We start from the raw sequence: 19275 nt of genomic DNA, 5'->3' as shown, positions 1-19275 counted from the left end.
CAACCATGATCCCATATAGGGTCTATAACATGTGAGAAAGCCAGAAAAGCTAGCCCAGAGGAGAGGCAATTCAGAAACTAAATTTTTTATTTATTTTTTATTATACTTCAAGTTCTGGGGTTCATGTGCAGAACGTGCAGGTCTGTTACATAGATATGCAGTGTCATGGTGGTTTGCTGCATCCATCATCCCGTCATCTACATTAGGTATTTCTCCTAATGCTATCCCTCCCCTAACCCCCCACCCCCAACAGGCACTGGTGTGTGATGTTACCCTCCCTGTGTCCATGCGTTCTCAATTGTTCAACACCTACTTATGGGTGAGAACATGCGGTGTTTGGTTTTCTGTTCTTGTGTCAGTTTGCTGAGAATGATGGTTTACAGCTTCATCCATGTCCCTGCAAAGGATATGAACCCATCCTTTTTATGGCTGCTTAGTATTTCATGGTGTATTTATGTGCCACATTTTCTTTATCCAGTCTGTCAATGATGGGCATTTGGGTTGGTTCCAATTCTTTGCTATTGTAAACAGTAGACACAAGAAACACATGTCTCCATGTGTCTTTATAATAGAATGGTTTATATTCCTTTGGGTATATACCCAGTAATGGGATTGCTGGGTCAAATGGAATTTCTATTTCTAGATCCTTGAGGAATCACCACACTGTCTTCCACAATGGTTGAACTAATTTAAACTCCCACCAACAGTGTAAGTGTGTTCCTACTTCTCCACATTCTCTCCAGGATCTGTTGTCTCCTGATTTTTTAATGACCGCCACTCTGACTGGCATGAAATGTTATCTCAATGTGGTTTTGATTTGCAGTTCTCTAATGACCAGTAATGAGCTTTGTTTCCTGTTTGTTGGCTGCATAAATGTCTTCTTTTGAAAGGTGTCTGTTCATATCCTTTGCCCACTTTTTGATGGGGTTTTTTTCTTGTGAATTTGTTCAAGTTCTTTGTAGATTCTGGGTATTAGCCCTTGGTCAGATGGGTAGACTGCAAAAATACTTTCCCATTCTGTTGGATGCCGGTTCACTCTAATGATAGTTTCTTTTGCTGTGCAGGAGCTCTTTTTAATTAGATACCATTTGTATATTTTGGCTTTTCTTGCCATTGCCTTTGGTGTTTTAGTCATGAAGCTTTTGCCCATGCCTGTGTCCAGAATGATATTGCCTAGGTTTTCTTCTAGGGTTTTTATGGTGTTAAGTCTTATGTTTAAATCTTTAATCCATCTGGAGTTCACTTTTTTATGAAGTGTAAGGAAGGGATCCAGTTTCAGCTTTCTGCATATGGCTATCAGTTTTCCCAACATCATTTATTAAAATAATTTTTTTAAAACAAAAATAAGAGCCGGGCACAATGGCTCATGCTTGTAATCCCAGCACTTTGGGAGGCCAAGGTGGCAGGATCACCTGAAGTCGGGAGTTCGAGACCAGCCTGACCAACATGGAGAAACCCCGTCTCTTACTAAAAATAAAAAATTAGCCAGGTGTAGTGGTGTCTGTAATCCCAGCGAGCTGAGGCTGAGGCAAGAGAATCACTTGAACCCAAGAGGCAGAGGTTGCAGTGAGCCAAGATCGCACCATTGCACTCCAGCCTGGGCAAAAAGAGCGAAAGTCCGTCAAAAAAAAAAAAAAAAAAAGTCATGTATCCAAAGATGCTGGAAAAGTTATTGGACACACACTGCTGGGGGGATCTGGTTGGGGAAAACAAGTGTGTTTTCTCACAGCCATCTGAAGAATGTGACTACACAGGCCATTCCTATGTTTGTGGAATTCATGTTCTCATACGCACACGGCAAGGGGAACAAGGATGTTTTAACATCAGATGTGGAGACCTACTACCTGCACACTCCTGAGTAAATAATTTAACTTCTGAGCCTCAGTCCCTCCAGTGGAACTTGGATACTACTTCCCTTACAGAGTCACTAAGAATTCAGTGAGTTGTCTCTGATGTGACAACACATTCCAGCACTCGGCAGGTCCTCAATAAATGCCATTCTTATGATCCATGACAGCAGAAAAAGCTGAGAGTATGTTACTGCCAGTGATTTTTTAAAAGACAACAGAAGTCACAAGGAAACATCCTTTAAGGTTAATGCTTTAATGTATTGACATTTTCACTTAGAAACGTACAATTTGCATATGTAGGAAAAAATCAGTTCTGTAGACACAACGGAATACTAGAGACAGGAAAGCAATCACAAAAAGATCAACTCGGGAGAAAATGGAACTGCATTCCATGCCTTGTATCTGCATACACTAGGGAAGGAAAAAGAAGTTTTACACAAGATCAAAACTTAGGGAAAATACACTTGGGTCATTTTGTCTCCACTGCAGGACCTTCTTAGAATCCAGATGGCTACCTTGCGTCCTGATGGCCTAAAATGGGCAAAGTCTGGTCTTGCTCACAAATGATGATCCAAAACATTAAGCACAGTTCTCCCTCTCCTCTTTAATATCCAAGACCCTGAAGCTGACTCAGGGAATGAAAAGAACCTCAGATCAGCATGTATACAAGGTGTCATTAGCCAACTTCTTCAAGGTATGGATCATTATTTAAAAGTACACATGCAAGTAATATGCTTACTCAAACCTAAACAAGAAGTTTCTTCTAACTCACGCACTTCTTGACTTAGATACTAAGTGTAGCACTGTAAACAAAGGACATCGTTGAGAAACTGAGGCTGTCAAAACACTGGCATCTATGGGAGTTGTGGCCAAGGAAATAAAATACTTGAGCCCACCTTATGCCCAGTATGCATTTCATACCAGAATCAAGTCACTAATGACAGTCACTTTCCAGGCTCATCTACGGCTGCCTAACGAGGCTGGCCCCACTGGGATGGGGACTGGGGAGGGTACACACATGGTGCCCAAACTTCAGTTCACACCCCTCCCCGTCAGCCAGAAGCAGCCAGGGGAACACAGAGACACCTGCCTCAAGAGCATTTCAGCAGCCAAAGTCAATACTCTGTGGTTCCTGTAATTCCCACCCAGTAATTCCAAGTTCAAAACTACCACCAGTGCAACATGAAAAACTGTTAATAGTTTTAAAGTGTACATACAGCTTTAATAACGATTATAACCTGAACAAAGCCATTCTTCTTATAACGGATGGAATATCCTCAAAGCAACATTTTAAACCATGGACACTAGTGTTGTCATACATTGCATCTATTCAGAGATGAAATGTACACATCCTTCCACGTGGGAACAGACACATCCATGTCAACAAGGCCCCTAGGATTAGAGAGAAAACAGACCCATGGTCACCACTCAGTTTCTCTGGTGTCTGGCTTCATATGGAGTCCTATATTAGTTGGCTTAAGTTGGCCTCAGAGGGAGGTGGCTGAGCAGTAAAGCAAGACAGCATGAGTGTAGCCAGCCAGGCAAAATAACAAGTTTGTGCTACCTGGAGTATATTTTAGGGAAAAAGGGACCATATGGAGCGTGGGGCAGGAACGTTCACTGTGCTAAACTGCCTTTAAAAGCACACTGTTTAAAGCATGCAGGGCAGAAAACTGGAATAATTCAGAGCTTGAAAACAAGAAATAACACAAATGTAAATATCTAAAATACATACTTCATAATATTGGAAATAAGAGCATTTGACAGAAAGGCTGGACTGTGTTTTCCAAAGACTTACAGTTTTGGGGCTCAAAATTCAATGTTCTAAGTTTCTCTATCACATAGAGATCAAGAACAAAAGCAAGGCTGAGGGTCCTGGCCAGGCTGAGTGGTACCTTGAGCCAATCTCTTTGTCCTGAGAGTCCCTGGGCCCCATTTCACATCCATAACCCAAGTCTGCTCAGATACGGTCTGCCCTGGTGCTCAGTGAACAGCCACAGGGCCCCACTTCTGCAAAATGGGAACACTCTACTAAGGCTCTCCTTCCACTCCCTCATTGTTCCTTTAATATTACTCCCTCAGCAAGTAGAAAAATAGGCTTAGGCAGACACACACTCAGACAGCTCCCTCTGAATAAAGTAAATCTGCCTCCACACACTTGCTATTGTTCGGCCTCTCCAAGTTTTAGAGGATAAAGCCCTAAAACTCTCAGGCTCAAATCAACTCCTAATGCGGGTTATGTTTTCCAAGTATGGCTACCAAAACCATACCAGAATAAAGTGAGAGTTAGAAACTAGGATCAGGCAGATTTCTGAAACATCATTCTTTAAAGGCAGCTGTGCCCCATCATCCCAGGCTGACAGCCTTGCTGGGGGCCTGTGGCGCCCAGAGGGCAGGTCAGGGGCTCTCACACCATGGCCTCAGGAAGTACCTAGGAGCTTACCAACCCACAACTCCTAAGTAACATGCAACCAGTTCTGGCCTGTGGTTTGAAAAAGTTAAACGGAAGAAGCTGTAGCTTTTCTTGCCACTATCACTCATTAGGCATACAACACTGGCATAACACGAGAGTAAATTAATCCTTAAGCACTACATCTAACTCTAAGAAGAAAATGTCTTTCAAAACAGGTATGCTCAAGTAAGGTATTCTGAGAGTTCCACAGTCTTGGAATGAGCCTATGCCCCCGGAGAGCCAATGTTTGAACAAAACAGCACAGTTCAAACCCTTCTCTGTGGTACTTATGTGGATTAGTTACAATTATGACATCACTACTTTCAAAGGAATGATTAAAACTATTATTAAAAACATTTGTCACAAACAGAAATGCCCTGCAAATAAATCATCTTATTGCACACAGGGTTGTCAGAAGCTATGCACGTCAAGACCCTGAGGCCTCTAGAAGACCCAAAATAGAGACCCTAAGGCCATGCCCGTAGCTGCTCCTGCCAGCATGCCCAGCGCTAGGTCACTGTCGTTGTCCCGATACCGCTCTTGAATGATGACTTGGTTAGCAGGCGGCTGTCCATAAAGTCCTAAAAGAGAAGGAAAACAGCAGATCTCTGAGCAGCAGTTTGTGAAGTTCAACATGTGCAAAGCATCAGTTCTCCTTTCACAACAGGGATCCGCTGTCTCCTGTCACACTGGTGCCCCAACCCTCCTCCACTACAGGCACAATACGTGCCCCGCATCCCTGAAACCGCCCTGGGAGGAAGCCAAGTTCCTCAGCTCACTAAAGGCCAAAGTCCCTAAACTGCAAAGAGAAGAACCCTAATGAAGCTTCAGATTCCAGCTTCTGATTTCTACTTCAGCCTTCCACACCATGCTTATTAAGTAACAGACAAATGGGGAACATGAGAGGTACAGAGTGCCAATCAAAAGCCCAAAAAGGAAATGTCCACCTAATGCAAATTAGCTTTTTAGTATGAATGCAAACCAATTTTTAAATTAAATCTTAAATCTGCTCATGTAACTTTTTTTTTTTTTTTGAAATGGAGTCTTGCTCTGTCCCCAAGCTGGAGTGCAGTGGTTGGATCTCAGATCACTGCAACCTCCACCTGCCATGTCCAAGCAATTCTCCCACCTCAGCCTCCTGAGTAACTGGGACTACAGACGCCCACCACCATGCGTGGCTAATTTTTGTATTTTTTGGTAGAGATGGGGTTTCACATCTTGGCCAGGCTAGTCTCAACCTCTTGACCTCAAGTGATCCGCCCACCTCAGCCTCCCAAAGTGCTGGGATTACAGGCATGAGTCACCATGCCCAGCCTACTCTATTTTATTGCATGTGTTTATGGGGAAAAAAGAAATACTTATGTTAGAGATGAAAACTTCAAAAAAAATAAACTACAAACAAATTTAATATTTAATTTGCAAGATTAAAATTTACAATTGGAAATGTACTGTTTGTTCTCTTCCATGCTTCACAGCTATATTGCCTAGTAGTTTTCAAACTGCTCAGGTATTAATAGTGTTAACTTTCCTCCTTGATCTTCTATTCCCTTATGGTTCAACAGCAGGGCGAGGTGGGCCACACGTGTAATACCAGCACTTTGGGAGGCTGACAAGCGTAGATCACTTGAGGCCAGAAGTTTTAGACCAGCCTGGCCAACATGATGAAACTCTCTCTTAAAAAAATTACCAAAAAAAAAAAAAAAAAAAAAATTACCAAAAAAAAAAAATTAGCGAAGGGCAGTGTCTCATGCCTGTGCCTGTCATCCCTCACTGAGGCATGACTGCTTGAACTTGGGAGGCGGGGGCTGCAGTAAGCTGAGATCCTGCTACCACAATCCAGCCAGGGCAACAGAGTGAGACTCTGTTTCAAAAAAGAAAAAAAAAAAACTACTCACTAGTGATGTGCACATGTGGATGAAGAGCAGAAGTGAAACCCACAGTGATAACAAAAGTGAACATTTCCAACCACTTACAGCACTACCTATGTTGAAATGCTCTGATTCAGGTGAGCGTGCTCTTATCCCTATTTTGCAGATGGGCAAACTGAGGCACACAGTGCTTAAGGACAGTAAGGGCACAGAAACCCAGGCACCCTGACTACAGTATGCACTTATACCCACTAACGCCTCAAAAACAACAGAGGACGATGGAAGACAAAAATCAAAGGCACAGAGTAGTACAAAGAAACCATCATAAATCTAGAGGCTCATCTGGTACAGGTAACAGTATTGGAAGCAAGTGATTTTTTTTTGCAGTGTTGAAATTTGAAAACTAGGGAATTACAGCATTTACTTTCACAGCCTTGACATTTTAAAATATTCAGTATTGTTAACTCCGACTAGGCAAATGTAACACAAGAGAACTTGTAAGTGACCTAAGGAAAAGGTCCCATGGAAAATCTACATTCTGCATCCTCCTGCAGGTCACACTCCTGTGGCTCCTGCTGAGCTCTGCTCCTGCATTGAGCTCACCTTGCCAGAGTCAGCTGTGGATGCTTCCAGGTCACACTCACTATAATTGCCTAATTTAACTAATATTACACAAATGGTCAAAATGTGAATGAGAAAAAGGCAGACACAGTTTCTATGGCAACTAAGATACTACAGGAAAGACTAAATAAAGGAAGGTTACTTTTACAAATTACCATCAAAACAGGGAATTGAGAAAACTATAAAAGATGGGGGGATGGGAGGACTACAGTCCCAAAATCTAGAAGTCAGCCCTTGGACTTACCCCTGGAAACTGCAGTGCAATGACGTGTCATGAGGATGGTCTCTACAAGACAGAAATAGAAGACTCCAACCAAAGGAGCCAACTCAAGCAAACACCTCAACCCCACATCACGATAGCCGAACGAGCACCCACTAGCGGGTTAAATCACAGCACAATGTTTACAGAATGTCTACAGCACTCTGTACCTTCTCAGTTGGCTGACTGATCACTAGCCCCAGTCACAGTCAACAGAAAGCCATAACCAGCTCTGTGCAGGACTAGGAGGGTTCTTGTGGACTAGCTCTAGGCAGTGAGACCCTGACAGACAGGATGGCATGGAGGTGGCAAAGCACCCATCTGGTTGTCAGCACAAGCTGCTATGCATCAACCACAAACCCACCTGACCCTTCCACCCAAGCAAGTCTGGGGGCTGGCTGCCTGGTCACCTCCCTAAGGCAACCCAAGGTCAGCCTAAGGCAGGCTGACCACAGTGCCCACTGGCTCAGCCCCTCATGTGGCAAGCATTCTGAGTACTGCCTGTAAGAGTGCTACCACTATTCCACTGAGGAGAGCTAAGGGCAAGCATGAACTCATTTCCAGAAGTGCCCTAAACAACCATGTCTGCAATATCTGTGCTCTCTATACAGTAAGAAACAATGGCAACTGCCCTATTCTGTGGGCTGGGAGCTGAGAAAGAGGCTGGGTCTCACGTGGCAGGTCTAGGGCTTAAAACTCACCACCCCCATAGGATCCCAACAGAAAAATGCGCAAAGGAAAATAATTCATAAAAGGGGATGTAAACTAAAGCAACTCGGTGATTCCACTTGAGACCTACTGAAGCTGTCAAAACTTCTAAAGCACAACAGACAATCTTTATGGGATTACAGATAAACCACTGCATCAGGAACTGCTAGTGGCATTATAAGTTGGTAAATTATTCTGGAATCGACTTGGTAAAATGCTATCCAAATTTAATGTGTATTATCAGATGAAATTATTAAAAATCTAGGATGTCTCTTAAACTAATCCAGAGATAGAGAAAGGAGGCTGAGGTAGAGATAAAAGATTTAGACATGAGGTGGTAACTGCTGAAGCCAGTGATGGGCACATAATAGTTCATTATTCCATCATCTCTATTTTTATGTTTGAAATCTCTTATATTTTTAAATCATATCCCAAAAAACCCTCAAAACATATTATGCCTCTTGACATATTAATAGAGATGCTCCTCAGCTTACAGTGGGGTTACCTCCCAATAAACCCATCATAAGTTGAAAACATCATAGTCAAAATGTATTTAATACAGCTAACTTACCAAACATCATAGCTTATCACAACCTACCTTCAACTGCTCAGAGCACTTAAATTAGCCTGCAGCTGGAAAAATCAACCAACACAGAGCCTACTATCATCAGGTGTTGAAGATCTCATGTAGCTGAGTACTATACTGAGAGTGAAAAACAGAATGAAGGTACGAATACCTGAAGTACGGGTTCTACTGAATGCACATTGTTTTTGCACCATTGTAAAGTCAAAAAATCATTAAGTCAAACCATCCTGAGCAGGGGCCTGTCTGCATATACAGATACGTTCGAATTGGAAAAAAAGAAAAAGAAAAACAAAAAGAAAAAGAAACATATTCTAGGTCAGGTGCAGTGGCTCATGCCTGTAATCCCAGCACTTTGGGAGGCCAAGGAGGATGGATCACCTGAGGTGAGGAGTTTGAGACCAACCTGACCAACATGGTGAAATCCCATCTCTACTAAAAATACAAAATTAGCTGGGTGTGGTGGCGCATGCCTGTGGTCCCAGCTACTTGGGAGGCTAAGGCAGGAGAATCATTTGAACCTGGCAAGTGGAGGTTGCAGTGAGCTCAGATCGTGCCATTGCACTTCAGCCTGGGCAACAAGGGCAAAACAAGACAGGACAAGGACAGGGACAGTGACAGGGAAAGGGAAGGAGAAAGGGAAGGAGAGGAAAGGGGAAAGGAAAGAGAAATAATACATATTCAGTAGGAACAAAAAGGAAAATGACTAAAGATGTTCAAAGCAGTATCTACAACAACAGCAAAAAAAAAAAGAAAAGAAGAGAAAGAAAAAGTGGGGGAGAGAGAGAAAGAAAAAAAAAGCCAATACTGCAAGGTTTAGTAATACCTCACCCAATATGATAATAAGCAATTACTAATTATGAGTATTACATAGCACTTGGGACAATACACAGAATATTTATAAACAAGACTAGAAATATAAACGCATGATTATAAGGAGAAAAAAATTTTTTTTTCTTTTTTTAAGATGGATTCTTGTTCTGTCACCAGGCTGGAGTGCAGTGGCACCATCTTGGCTCACTGCAACTTCCACCTCTTGTGTTCAAGCAATTCTCCTGCCTCAGCCTCCCGAGTAGCTGGGACTATAGGCATGTGCCACCACGCCCAGCTAATTTTTGTATTTTTAGTAGAGATGGGGTTTCACTATGTTGGTCAGGATGGACTCAATCTCTTGACTTCATGATCTGCCCATCTCAGCCTCCCAAAGTACTGGGATTATAGGCGTGAGCAACTGCGCCCAGCCAAGGAGAAAACACTTTACACGCCCAGCTAATTTTTGTATTTTCAGTAGAGATGGGGTTTCACTATGTTGGTCAGGATGGACTCAATCTCTTGACTTCATGATCTGCCCATCTCAGCCTCCCAAAGTACTGGGATTATAGGCGTGAGCAACTGCGCCCAGCCAAGGAGAAAACACTTTATGTGGAGGAAGTACAGCAGGTCCCAAATAACATTATTTCATTTAACATAGTTTCATTATAACATTGATAAGAAGAAAAGAATTGATTCCCCTACGGGCACCACTGTGTGAGTTTGAAGGGTTTTTTCCATGTCTGTGTGAGTTTTCTCCAGATAGTCTAGTTCCTTTCCATCCCAAAGATGTGGCCCTTAGGTGAATCAATGTGTCTAAACTGTCCCAGTCGGAGCGAGAGTGGGTATGGGTGAGTGTGCCCCAGAATGAGATGGCATCCTACCCATGGTGAATTCCCCACCTTGAGCCCTGACCTGCTGGGAAAGGGTCCCGCCGGGAAAGGGTCCCGCCATCCACGGTCATGAACTAACTGGGTAAATCATTATCTTATTTGTGTTTATTAATCTTTCTTACATTTATGTACAGCTTACATTAATTTCAATGGTTGATATTAGAAGTGGTGATGTTTTTGTGACCAGAAATAAGCCATAGCAACTTAATTGTTGTTTCTACCAATTAGCCTACATAAAATTGGTTTTGTTACATGTTTCACTGGAAGTCACATTTTCCAATAATCTACTATTGATGTTAAGTGAGAACTTACTGTAATTCAAACAAAAATATCTGTGCTAGGCTCACAAGACAATGGACAAATATTTAAACTGTCATAATTACTTATTACTATTTTACTGGTTTTCAACTTGACATGAAAAAAAGTCAAGCAAAGTGGAATCCTCCAAAGTCCATGCTAGTTGGGTGAATCTGCCTCAGATTCCTGGAACAGAGGAGTATGACATTTCTCTATTTCTATTCTAGAACCCATTTTAAGTGCTAAATGCATCAAAAGCCAAAGCAGCCACCAACAACTACAAGGACACCATCTAAAATTGTAACCCGGAGGTCTTGACTTCTCTGGGCACCACTATTAGTGATCCACCCTTCTGGTACCAGCTTGCCTCCCACTGCCTCTGTGCTGAGACACCATGCTAGTTTTGCTCACAACCCAGAACCACTCCTCCTCCTGCAAACCTCCACATTTCCGTCCCTTCTGAGTTTGGCCTCTGGCTCCAGCCCACCCGCCTGTGCTATAGTGCTGTGCCCACTGTGTCTGCCCGGCCTCACTTCACAGGAACTATCAGCCACAGTTCTGCCCTCCCCACCCTCACTGCCACTCCAGCACCATGCAGCCCCAACAAGTGGCCAGCATTGTCCCACAACCCTATCCTGCTGACCCCCTTGCCCAGTGATGCCCTACATCAGTCACTCATGCCTGCCATGTGTTTCATGTGACATGAAGAACAGAAAGAAGAGACTCTAAGCCCAGAATAAATACAAGCCCTTCTACTCCACTGTGAAACAGAACATCACCTCAGCAGTGACAAGTTTCCAAGGATGTCACCAGAAGGAGAACAGCTGAAAGGTCACCTCTCATCCCTTACAATGGGCCTCTTACTTTGATTGCTTCTTAACGTAAGTGAATCCCAATGAGTACAAATTCCTTCCGAGAACTAATCCAGACACAACAGCAAAGTCCTAAATATCAAGCCTACTCTAGCTTTGCAGAGCAGTATGAAACTACCAAAGGCTTTTTTTAAAGCATAATAACAGAGTGATTTGCGGTCCACAACCAGAAAATATAGCTTAAACTGAAAAATAAAAAGGTGTATAGGTCTCTCTGGTCTACTCAGTAAATGGAGAGAAACGAGGCAGGAAAGGCTAGTGGGAGTTACCTGCATATGGGTACTGGTAGGGGACAGCATACGCCTGCCCGTTCGCAGCATAGACAACTTGAGTTCCTGGTGGGTATGCACCACCGTATGGCCCATAGCCGTAGGCCTGCTGAAAAGAAACAGGCCCATTAGAAATACAATTGTGAAACCTCTGGTAAAGTATTAAAATTGGGTCTCCAGGTTGCAATCAATAAAATTTAACAGTCAATCAAAAAAACAAAACACGCAACAGTGTGGTTATGCCCCCTTTGTTTTAAAATTAATAAAAAAAAACACAAAAACTACAACTGAAGCCCACTTTTAGGCTACAGAATGAAGGCAGAAAAATACAACAAAAAAAGAGAACTGGACTTGCATGAGATTTGGATTTCAATTCAGCTGTACTGTTAACCTGACCTTCAGTAAGTCACCTGGGCCTTCCTTTGCCCATCTGTAAAGTAAGGTTGAACCAGGTGATAATGAGATTCACCAAAACTATTCTCCAGGCAAAGCCAGCCTAGAAGCAGAATCCTTTCTGGCCCAAGTTTGGCAATTCCAGGCATAGTATGGAAGAAGAGGGTGCCCTGAAGTGTGGTACCCGGGCAGGGGACCGATGGTTTTCTGGCTGCACACACCCATGAAAGGGCACAGTCAGAAACGGGCAGCAGTCGCACCTCCACTGACTGAGTGAATAACCACTATATGCTGAGAAATACTGAAATCAAAGACTGGCCTTCCATATGTACTCACAGGTGAGATGGAATCAGACACACAGACACAATAAATGTCATTCTGTGACAAGTGCTCTCATATAGGGAGAACAAAGGTATAGCCAAGGAAATGTGTGTGTAGATCTAAACCTGTTATCATACAAAAGCAGGAGACAAGAGGTTTCTAGAAGATGGAGTAGACATTCTTTCCCATATTCCTCCTAAGTACTACAATCTCTGGGCATTACATACAAAGCAAACACAAGAAGACTGAAGAGTGACAAGACAGATGGGCTAGGAACGTTAGCACATGAGGGAGGATACACAGTAGGTCCCCTAGGATTCCTTTTCGCTTCACACATCCCAAACTGGACAATGGGGAAGGTGGCAAGCTGGAAGTGCCAATCAGTACAAACCATAAAGGCCCTGAGAAGAGCTGCTCTCTTTAACAAAGACCCTAAACAGGAAAGGGGTAACCTAGCAAGACAGAACGTTTTTAGACAATAACCTCTCTATTCCAGGGAACCACCACAGAAAAACCTGCAGCCTCACACCAGCAAAGGCCAAGTGTGAAGAGCCTGAATTTCCGTGCTCAGCAGACTATAGCAGGGTACCGCTAGGCCCTCAGAATACTGTAGAATAAGACCAAGTGAGAGACAGAATTTCTTCCTGGCCAGACAGAAACAAAACACCCCAACCCACTGGACAGTGTCCATGGAGACCTTGTGGGGAGCCAGAACCCCACTCCCACCCAGCAGAAATAAGATGCCCTCCCTATCCCACTGAGATGGGATCAGCAGAGGCCAAGTAGAGAGTGAGTCTTTTAGGACCTCTCAGTAGCAGCCATGGTATCAGTGGAGGCTACAGGGGAAGCAATAAGAAGGAGCCTTTCTTCTTCCCAGACAAGGTGGTCTTAGTGGAGATCTAGTGAGAACCCAAATTCACAACCCCCTCTGCAGTGACAGGAAACCTGGCCCATGAGTGTCAACTGAGGCCCAAGGAGAGCCTGGACTTCCACCTCCATCTGGCAGAAATAAAGCAGCCCCCCAGAAGGAGGTCTGCTAAAACACCAGATTTAAATAAGATTCAGAGTCTTACAGTACTTAAAATGTCCAGCTTTTGATCAAAAGCCATTCATCAAACCAAGAACCAGGAAGATCTCAACTAAATGAGAAAAGACAACAACTAAAAACACTAACACCAAGATGACAAAGATGCTGGAATTATCTGGAAAGATTTTAAAGCAGCTATCATAAAAACCTTTCAACAATTATGAACACAATGGAAATATATCTACCATAAGAGAAAAATCTCAGTCAAGAGTATATAGACATGCATTCAGTATTTTATATATCAAGATATAAAGAATAACTGAAGAGAAATTTCAGAACTAAGAAATACAACAACCAATTTAAATGGTTCAAAAAATGGGCCCAACAACATAATGGAGATGACAAAGTGAAAAATCCGTAAGTGTGAATGTAAAGGACAGAAACTGCCCAATCAGAACACAACAGAGGAAAAATAAACTGAAGTTAAAAAAAAAAAAAAAAAAAAAAAAAAGAGCAACTTTGGAACACATGAGACTAACAGGGACGTCATCAGAGTGCCAGCAGGAGACTAGGAGGAGGCTGGGGCTAGAAAAGCACTCAAGAATAATGGTTCAAAATTTCCCAAATTTAGCAAAAAACCCATGCCTGTATATTCAAGAAGCTGAATGAATACCAAACAGGATAAACCCAAAGAAATCCACACAAACACATACATTATAGTCAAATGTTTGAAAACCAAAGGCCAAAAGGAAGGAAACAAAAAAGCAGAATCAATAAAACTGAGAGACAGAAAAAGTGAATGAAACAAAAAGTTATTTCTTTGAAACTATTCATAATATTAATAAAACCTTTAGTAAACTGTCAAAAAGAGAAAAGCCAAAACACCAGTACAAGGAATGAACTGGATGATATGTTACTACAGACTCTGAAGACATCACATAAATCAGACAACTTACAAGAAAAGGAACAATTCCACAAAAAGTTACAAACTATCAAAACCTACTCCATACGAACTAGAAAATTTGAGGGGACCAGTAACTACTAACAAAGATGCATCTGCGGTAGGCCCGAGGAAAGGTCATGTGAGGACACAGGGAGAAAGACGTCATGTGCAAGCCCAGGGGAGGCCTTAGGAGAACCAACGCTGCCACCACCTTGATCTTGGGCTTCTAGCCTCCAGAACTGTGATGAATAGATGTGTGTTGGTTAAGCCAAAACAAAGGAAAAAGAAAACAGAATTTTTCATGTAAAATCTCCCAAAAAAGAAATCTCTAGGCCCTGATAGTTTCAATGGAGATTTCTACCAAATTTTAAAAAAGAATTAATGCCAATTCTACACAATTTCTTCCAGAAAAGAGAAAAGCAGAAAACCACTTTCCAATTTATTCTATAAGGCCAGTATTGCCTTGATAAAATAAGACAAAGTATAAAAAAAGAAAACTATAGACCAATATCCCTCATGAATATAGCTGTAAAAATCCTTAACAAATATTAGCAATTGAATTCAGCAATAAATAAAAAGAATCATACACCATGACCAAGTAGACTTTATTCCAGGGAATGCAAAGCTGGTTCAGCATATGAAAACCAATCACTATAATCCACCATATTAGCAGGCTAAAAAGAAAAAATAATAACCATAATCATATTCATTACTGCAGAAAAAGTATTTAACAAAATCATTTTGGGAGGCCCAGGCAGGAAGATCGCTTGAGGCCAGGAGTTCAAGACCAACCTTGGCAACACAGCAAGATCCTGTCTCCACAAAAAAAAAAAAAAATTTTTTTTTTGCAGGTGTGGTGGCACAGGAGGCTAAGGCAGGAAGATCACCTCAGCCCTGGAGTTCAAGGCTGCAGCGAGCTAATGATAGTAACACTGCACTCCAGCCTGGGTGACAAAGTGAGACCCCCATCTCTGGAAAAAAAGAAAAAAAAAGACACCCATTCATGATAAACACTCTTGGAAACCAGAAAGAGAGAACTCGTAAATCTAATAAAGAATAGCTACAAAAAACCTCCAGCTAACAGCATACTTAATGAATGCATTAAATACTAAATAAATGCATATATAAAACCAAATACTAAATTCAGCACCAACACGAGGTCAGGAGATTGAGACCATTCTGGCCAACATAGTGAAACCCCGTCTCTACTAAATATAAAAAGTTAGCCGGGCATGATGGTGTGTGCCTGTAGTCCCAGCTACGCAGGAGGCAGAGGCAGGAGAATCACTTAAACCTGGGAGGCAGAGATTGCAGTGAGTGGAGACTGCACCACTGCACTTCAGCCTCGGAGACAAAGTGAGACTCCATCTCAAAAAAAAAAAAAAAAAAACAGTAAATTCTTAAAACTTAATACATCTCCCCTAAAATCAGGAACAAGGCAAGAATGTCTTCTCTCACCACTGCTACTCAACATATTTGAAGGTCTAACCAAGGCAATAAGGCAAGGTAAGAAAACAGAAGGAGGCGTGGCGGCAGTGGCCAAGAAGGCAGAGACTGCCTGAGCTGTATCCCGGAGCCTGTCTGGGTTTGGGGGCGGGAGACGGGCTGAGCCGCCTGGGCGGCCTGGCCTGGGCGGGGCAGGGGAGGCCATGGCCTCGGCTGAGTTGCAGGGGAAGTACCAGAAGCTGGCTCAGGAGTACTCAAAGCTTCGGGCTCAGAATCAGGTTCTGAAAAAAGGTGTTGTGGATGAACAAGCAAATTCTGCAGCTTTAAAGCTAAACTGTGAGGACCAATCTCTTTTCACTTTGATATAGGAACAACTGAAAATGAAGGATCAGTCATTGAGAAAACTACAACAAGAAATGGACAGTTTGACATTTCGAAATCTGCAGCTTGCCAAGAGGGTAGAACTACTTCAAGATGAACTAGCTCTGAGTGAACCACGGGGCAAGAAAAACAAGAAAAGTGGAGAATCTTCTTCACAGTTGAGTCAAGAGCAGAAGAGTGTCTTTGATGAAGATCTGCAAAAGAAGATAGAAGAGAATGAACGGTTGCATATACAATTTTTTGAAGCTGATGAGCAGCACAAGCATGTGGAAGCAGAGTTGAGGAGTCGGCTGGCCACTCTGGAGACAGAAGCAGCCCAGCACCAAGCTGTGGTTGACGGTCTCACCCGGAAGTACATGGAAACCATTGAGAAGCTGCAGAACGACAAGGCTAAACTAGAAGTAAAATCTCAGACTCTAGGAAAGGAAGCCAAGGAATGTCGACTTCGAACGGAAGAATGTCAATTACAATTAAAGAACCTTCATGAAGATTTGTCAGGTAGATTAGAGGAGTCCTTATCAATCATCAATGAAAAAGTACCTTTTAACGATACAAAATATAGTCAGTATAATGCTCTGAATGTTCCACTCCACAATAGGAGACACCAGCTGAAGATGCGAGATATTGCTGGGCAGGCCCTAGCTTTTGTTCAGGATCTGGTGACGGCTCTTCTGAACTTTCATACCTACACAGAACAGAGGATTCAGATTTTTCCTGTTGATTCTGCCATCGACACTATCTCTCCATTGAATCAGAAGTTCTCACAATACCTTCATGAAAATGCATCCTATGTCCGCCCTCTTGAGGAAGGAATGCTTCATTTATTTGAAAGTATCACTGAGGATACTGTGACTGTCTTGGAGACAACTGTGAAATTGAAAACTTTTTCAGAACATTTAACCTCCTACATACGTTTTCTTAGGAAGATTCTTCCCTATCAGTTAAAAAGTTTAGAAGAAGAATGTGAATCCTCTCTTTGCACATCTGCTTTAAGAGCCAGGAATCTAGAGCTGTCCCAGGACATGAAAAAAATGACAGCTGTGTTTGAGAAGTTGCAGACTTACATAGCTCTTCTTGCCTTGCCAAGTACAGAGCCAGATGGACTCCTTCAGACAAACTACAGTTCTGTCTTAAATGTTGGTGCTGCTCTGCATGGATTTCATGACGTTATGAAAGATATTTCCAAACATTATAGTCAGAAAGCTACAATAGAGCATGAACTTCCAACAGCAACACAGAAGCTGGTAACAACTAATGACTGTATCCTGTCATCAGTGGTGGCATTAACAAATGGAGCAGGAAAGATTGCATCCTTCTTCAGCAACAATTTGGACTACTTCATTGCTTCACTGAGCTATGGACCTAAGGCGGCAAGTGGATTCATTAGTCCTCTTTCAGCTGAATGCATGCTACAGTATAAGAAAAAAGCTGCTACCTATATGAGGTCTTTGAGAAAGCCCCTCTTGGAGTCTGTGCCTTATGAGGAAGCACTGGCAAACCGCCGCATCCTTCTCAGTTCTACTGAAAGCAGAGAAGGCCTTGCACAGCAGGTTCAACAAAGTTTGGAAAAGATTTCTAAACTGGAGCAGGAAAAAGAACATTGGATGTTGGAAGCACAGTTAGCCAAAATCAAGCTAGAGAAAGAAAACCAGCGAATTGCAGGTAAGCTGAAGAGTACAAGTAGTGGCCAGTTGGTTGGGCTGGCCCAGGAAAATGCTGCCGTGTCAAACGCTGCTGGCCAGGATGAAGCCACAGCTAAGGCTGTGTCGGAGCCCATTCAGAGCACCAGTCTAATTGGGACTTTAACCAGGTCATCTGACAGTGAGGTTCCAGATGTGGAATCTCGTGAAGACTTAATCAAAAATCACTACATGGCAAGGATAGTGGAACTTACGTCTCAGTTGCAGCTGGCTGACAGTAAGTCAGTGCATTTTTATGCTGAGTGCCGAGCACTCTCTAAAAGACTAGCCTTGGCTGAAAAGTCTAAGGAAGCATTGACAGAAGAAATGAAACTTGCCAGTCAGAATATCAGCAGACTTCAGGATGAACTGACAACTACCAAGAGGAGTTACGAGGATCAGTTAAGTATGATGAGTGACCACCTGTGCAGCATGAATGAGACATTATCCAAACAGAGAGAAGAGATTGATACACTAAAGATGTCCAGTAAGGGGAATTCTAAAAAGAACAAGAGTAGGTAGTTTTCAGATAGCTGGTTGGCGACTGTTCTTTGCAGAGCTGCTCCTGCTGCACAAAGCCACAAGGCTGCGACCACGTCCATGCTGGCTGCCTTCAGGAAGCTGAAGTATTGTTGGACCTAATACACTAGTCAGTGTTGGAAAGGGCCTTGAAATATTTAAAACATATTTGTAACCAGTGAGACAAATACAGAAGTTGATGTCAGCAGTAAATGGAAAACAATACATATATCATGGATATTGTAGGTTTCCTTATGCTGCTTTTACTGTGCACTTTTTAAAATTAGGTTTTAATTTCAGTATGTAAGAACAACAAATATTTTGTATACTTTCAAACAATTATATGGCAATCGATTTGGTATCTATGGAATAGATATATGTTTCTGGAAAAAAATGCATAAATTGTCAAACTGTCATTAATAAAAAAAAAAAAAAAAAAACAGAAGGCACACAGATTAGAAAGAAAGAAAGAAAACTGTTCCTATTTGTAGATGACATGATTGTCTATGTAGTATATCCCAAAAAATCTACAGGGAAAGGAACTAGAGTAAGTGAGCTTAGAAAGTTTACAGGCTGCCGGTGGGATGCCATGGCTCACCCCTGTAATCCCAGCACTTTGGGAGGCTGAAGGAGATGGATCACCTCAGGTCAGGAGTTCAAGACCAGCCTGGCCAACATGGTGAAACCCCTCTCTACTAAAAATACAAAAAATTAGCCAGGCATGGTGGTGGATGCCTATAATACCATCTCGGGAGGCTGAGGCAGGAGAATCTCTTGAACCCGGGAGGCAGAAGTTGCCGTAAGTCAAGATCACGCCACTGCACTCCAGCCTGGGCAATAAGAGTAAAACTCCATCTCAAAAAAAAAAAGAAAAAGAAAGAAAGAAAGTTTACAGGCTGCAAGGTCAACCCACAGAAACTAATTCTATTAAGAAATGGCAGCCGGGCACGGTGGCTCAAGCCTGTAATCCCAGCACTTTGGGAGGCCGAGGCGGGTGGATCACAAGGTCAAGAGATCGAGACCATCCTGGTCAACATGGTGAAACCCCGTCTCTACTAAAAATACAAAAAATTAGCTGGGCATA

General features: G+C 42.5%; 1 protein-coding gene and 1 pseudogene across 6 annotated transcripts in view; one reads left to right on the top strand and one right to left on the bottom strand.

The window, feature by feature from the left end:
• Positions 1-2087: 2087 nt before the first annotated feature.
• Positions 2088-19275, bottom strand: part of PLEKHB2 (pleckstrin homology domain containing B2) — a 55724-nt gene continuing 38536 nt past the window's right edge. The window contains exons 7-9 of one of the 5 annotated variants that reach the window (XM_003922017.4): positions 11483-11591; positions 7036-7077; positions 2088-4883 (exon numbers count right to left, since the gene is read on the bottom strand). In XM_003922017.4, the coding sequence (XP_003922066.1) occupies positions 4747-4883; positions 7036-7077; positions 11483-11591 (288 nt within the window). In that variant the 3' untranslated portion in view covers positions 2088-4746. The remainder of the gene's footprint in view (positions 4884-7035; positions 7078-11482; positions 11592-19275) is intronic. The other 4 variants (XM_039479864.2, XM_003922016.4, XM_010330717.3 and 1 more) reach the window with 4 other exon arrangements.
• Positions 15688-18636, top strand: LOC101047417 (protein phosphatase 1 regulatory subunit 21 pseudogene; annotated as a pseudogene). The gene has a single exon (XR_012517786.1). The product of XR_012517786.1 is annotated as a protein phosphatase 1 regulatory subunit 21 pseudogene (transcript).

Source organism: Saimiri boliviensis, chromosome 5 (assembly GCF_048565385.1).
Source record: "Saimiri boliviensis isolate mSaiBol1 chromosome 5, mSaiBol1.pri, whole genome shotgun sequence".
In the NCBI taxonomy this organism is placed as follows: Eukaryota; Metazoa; Chordata; class Mammalia; order Primates; family Cebidae; genus Saimiri; species Saimiri boliviensis.
This window is presented reverse-complemented; position numbering and strand designations above follow the sequence as displayed.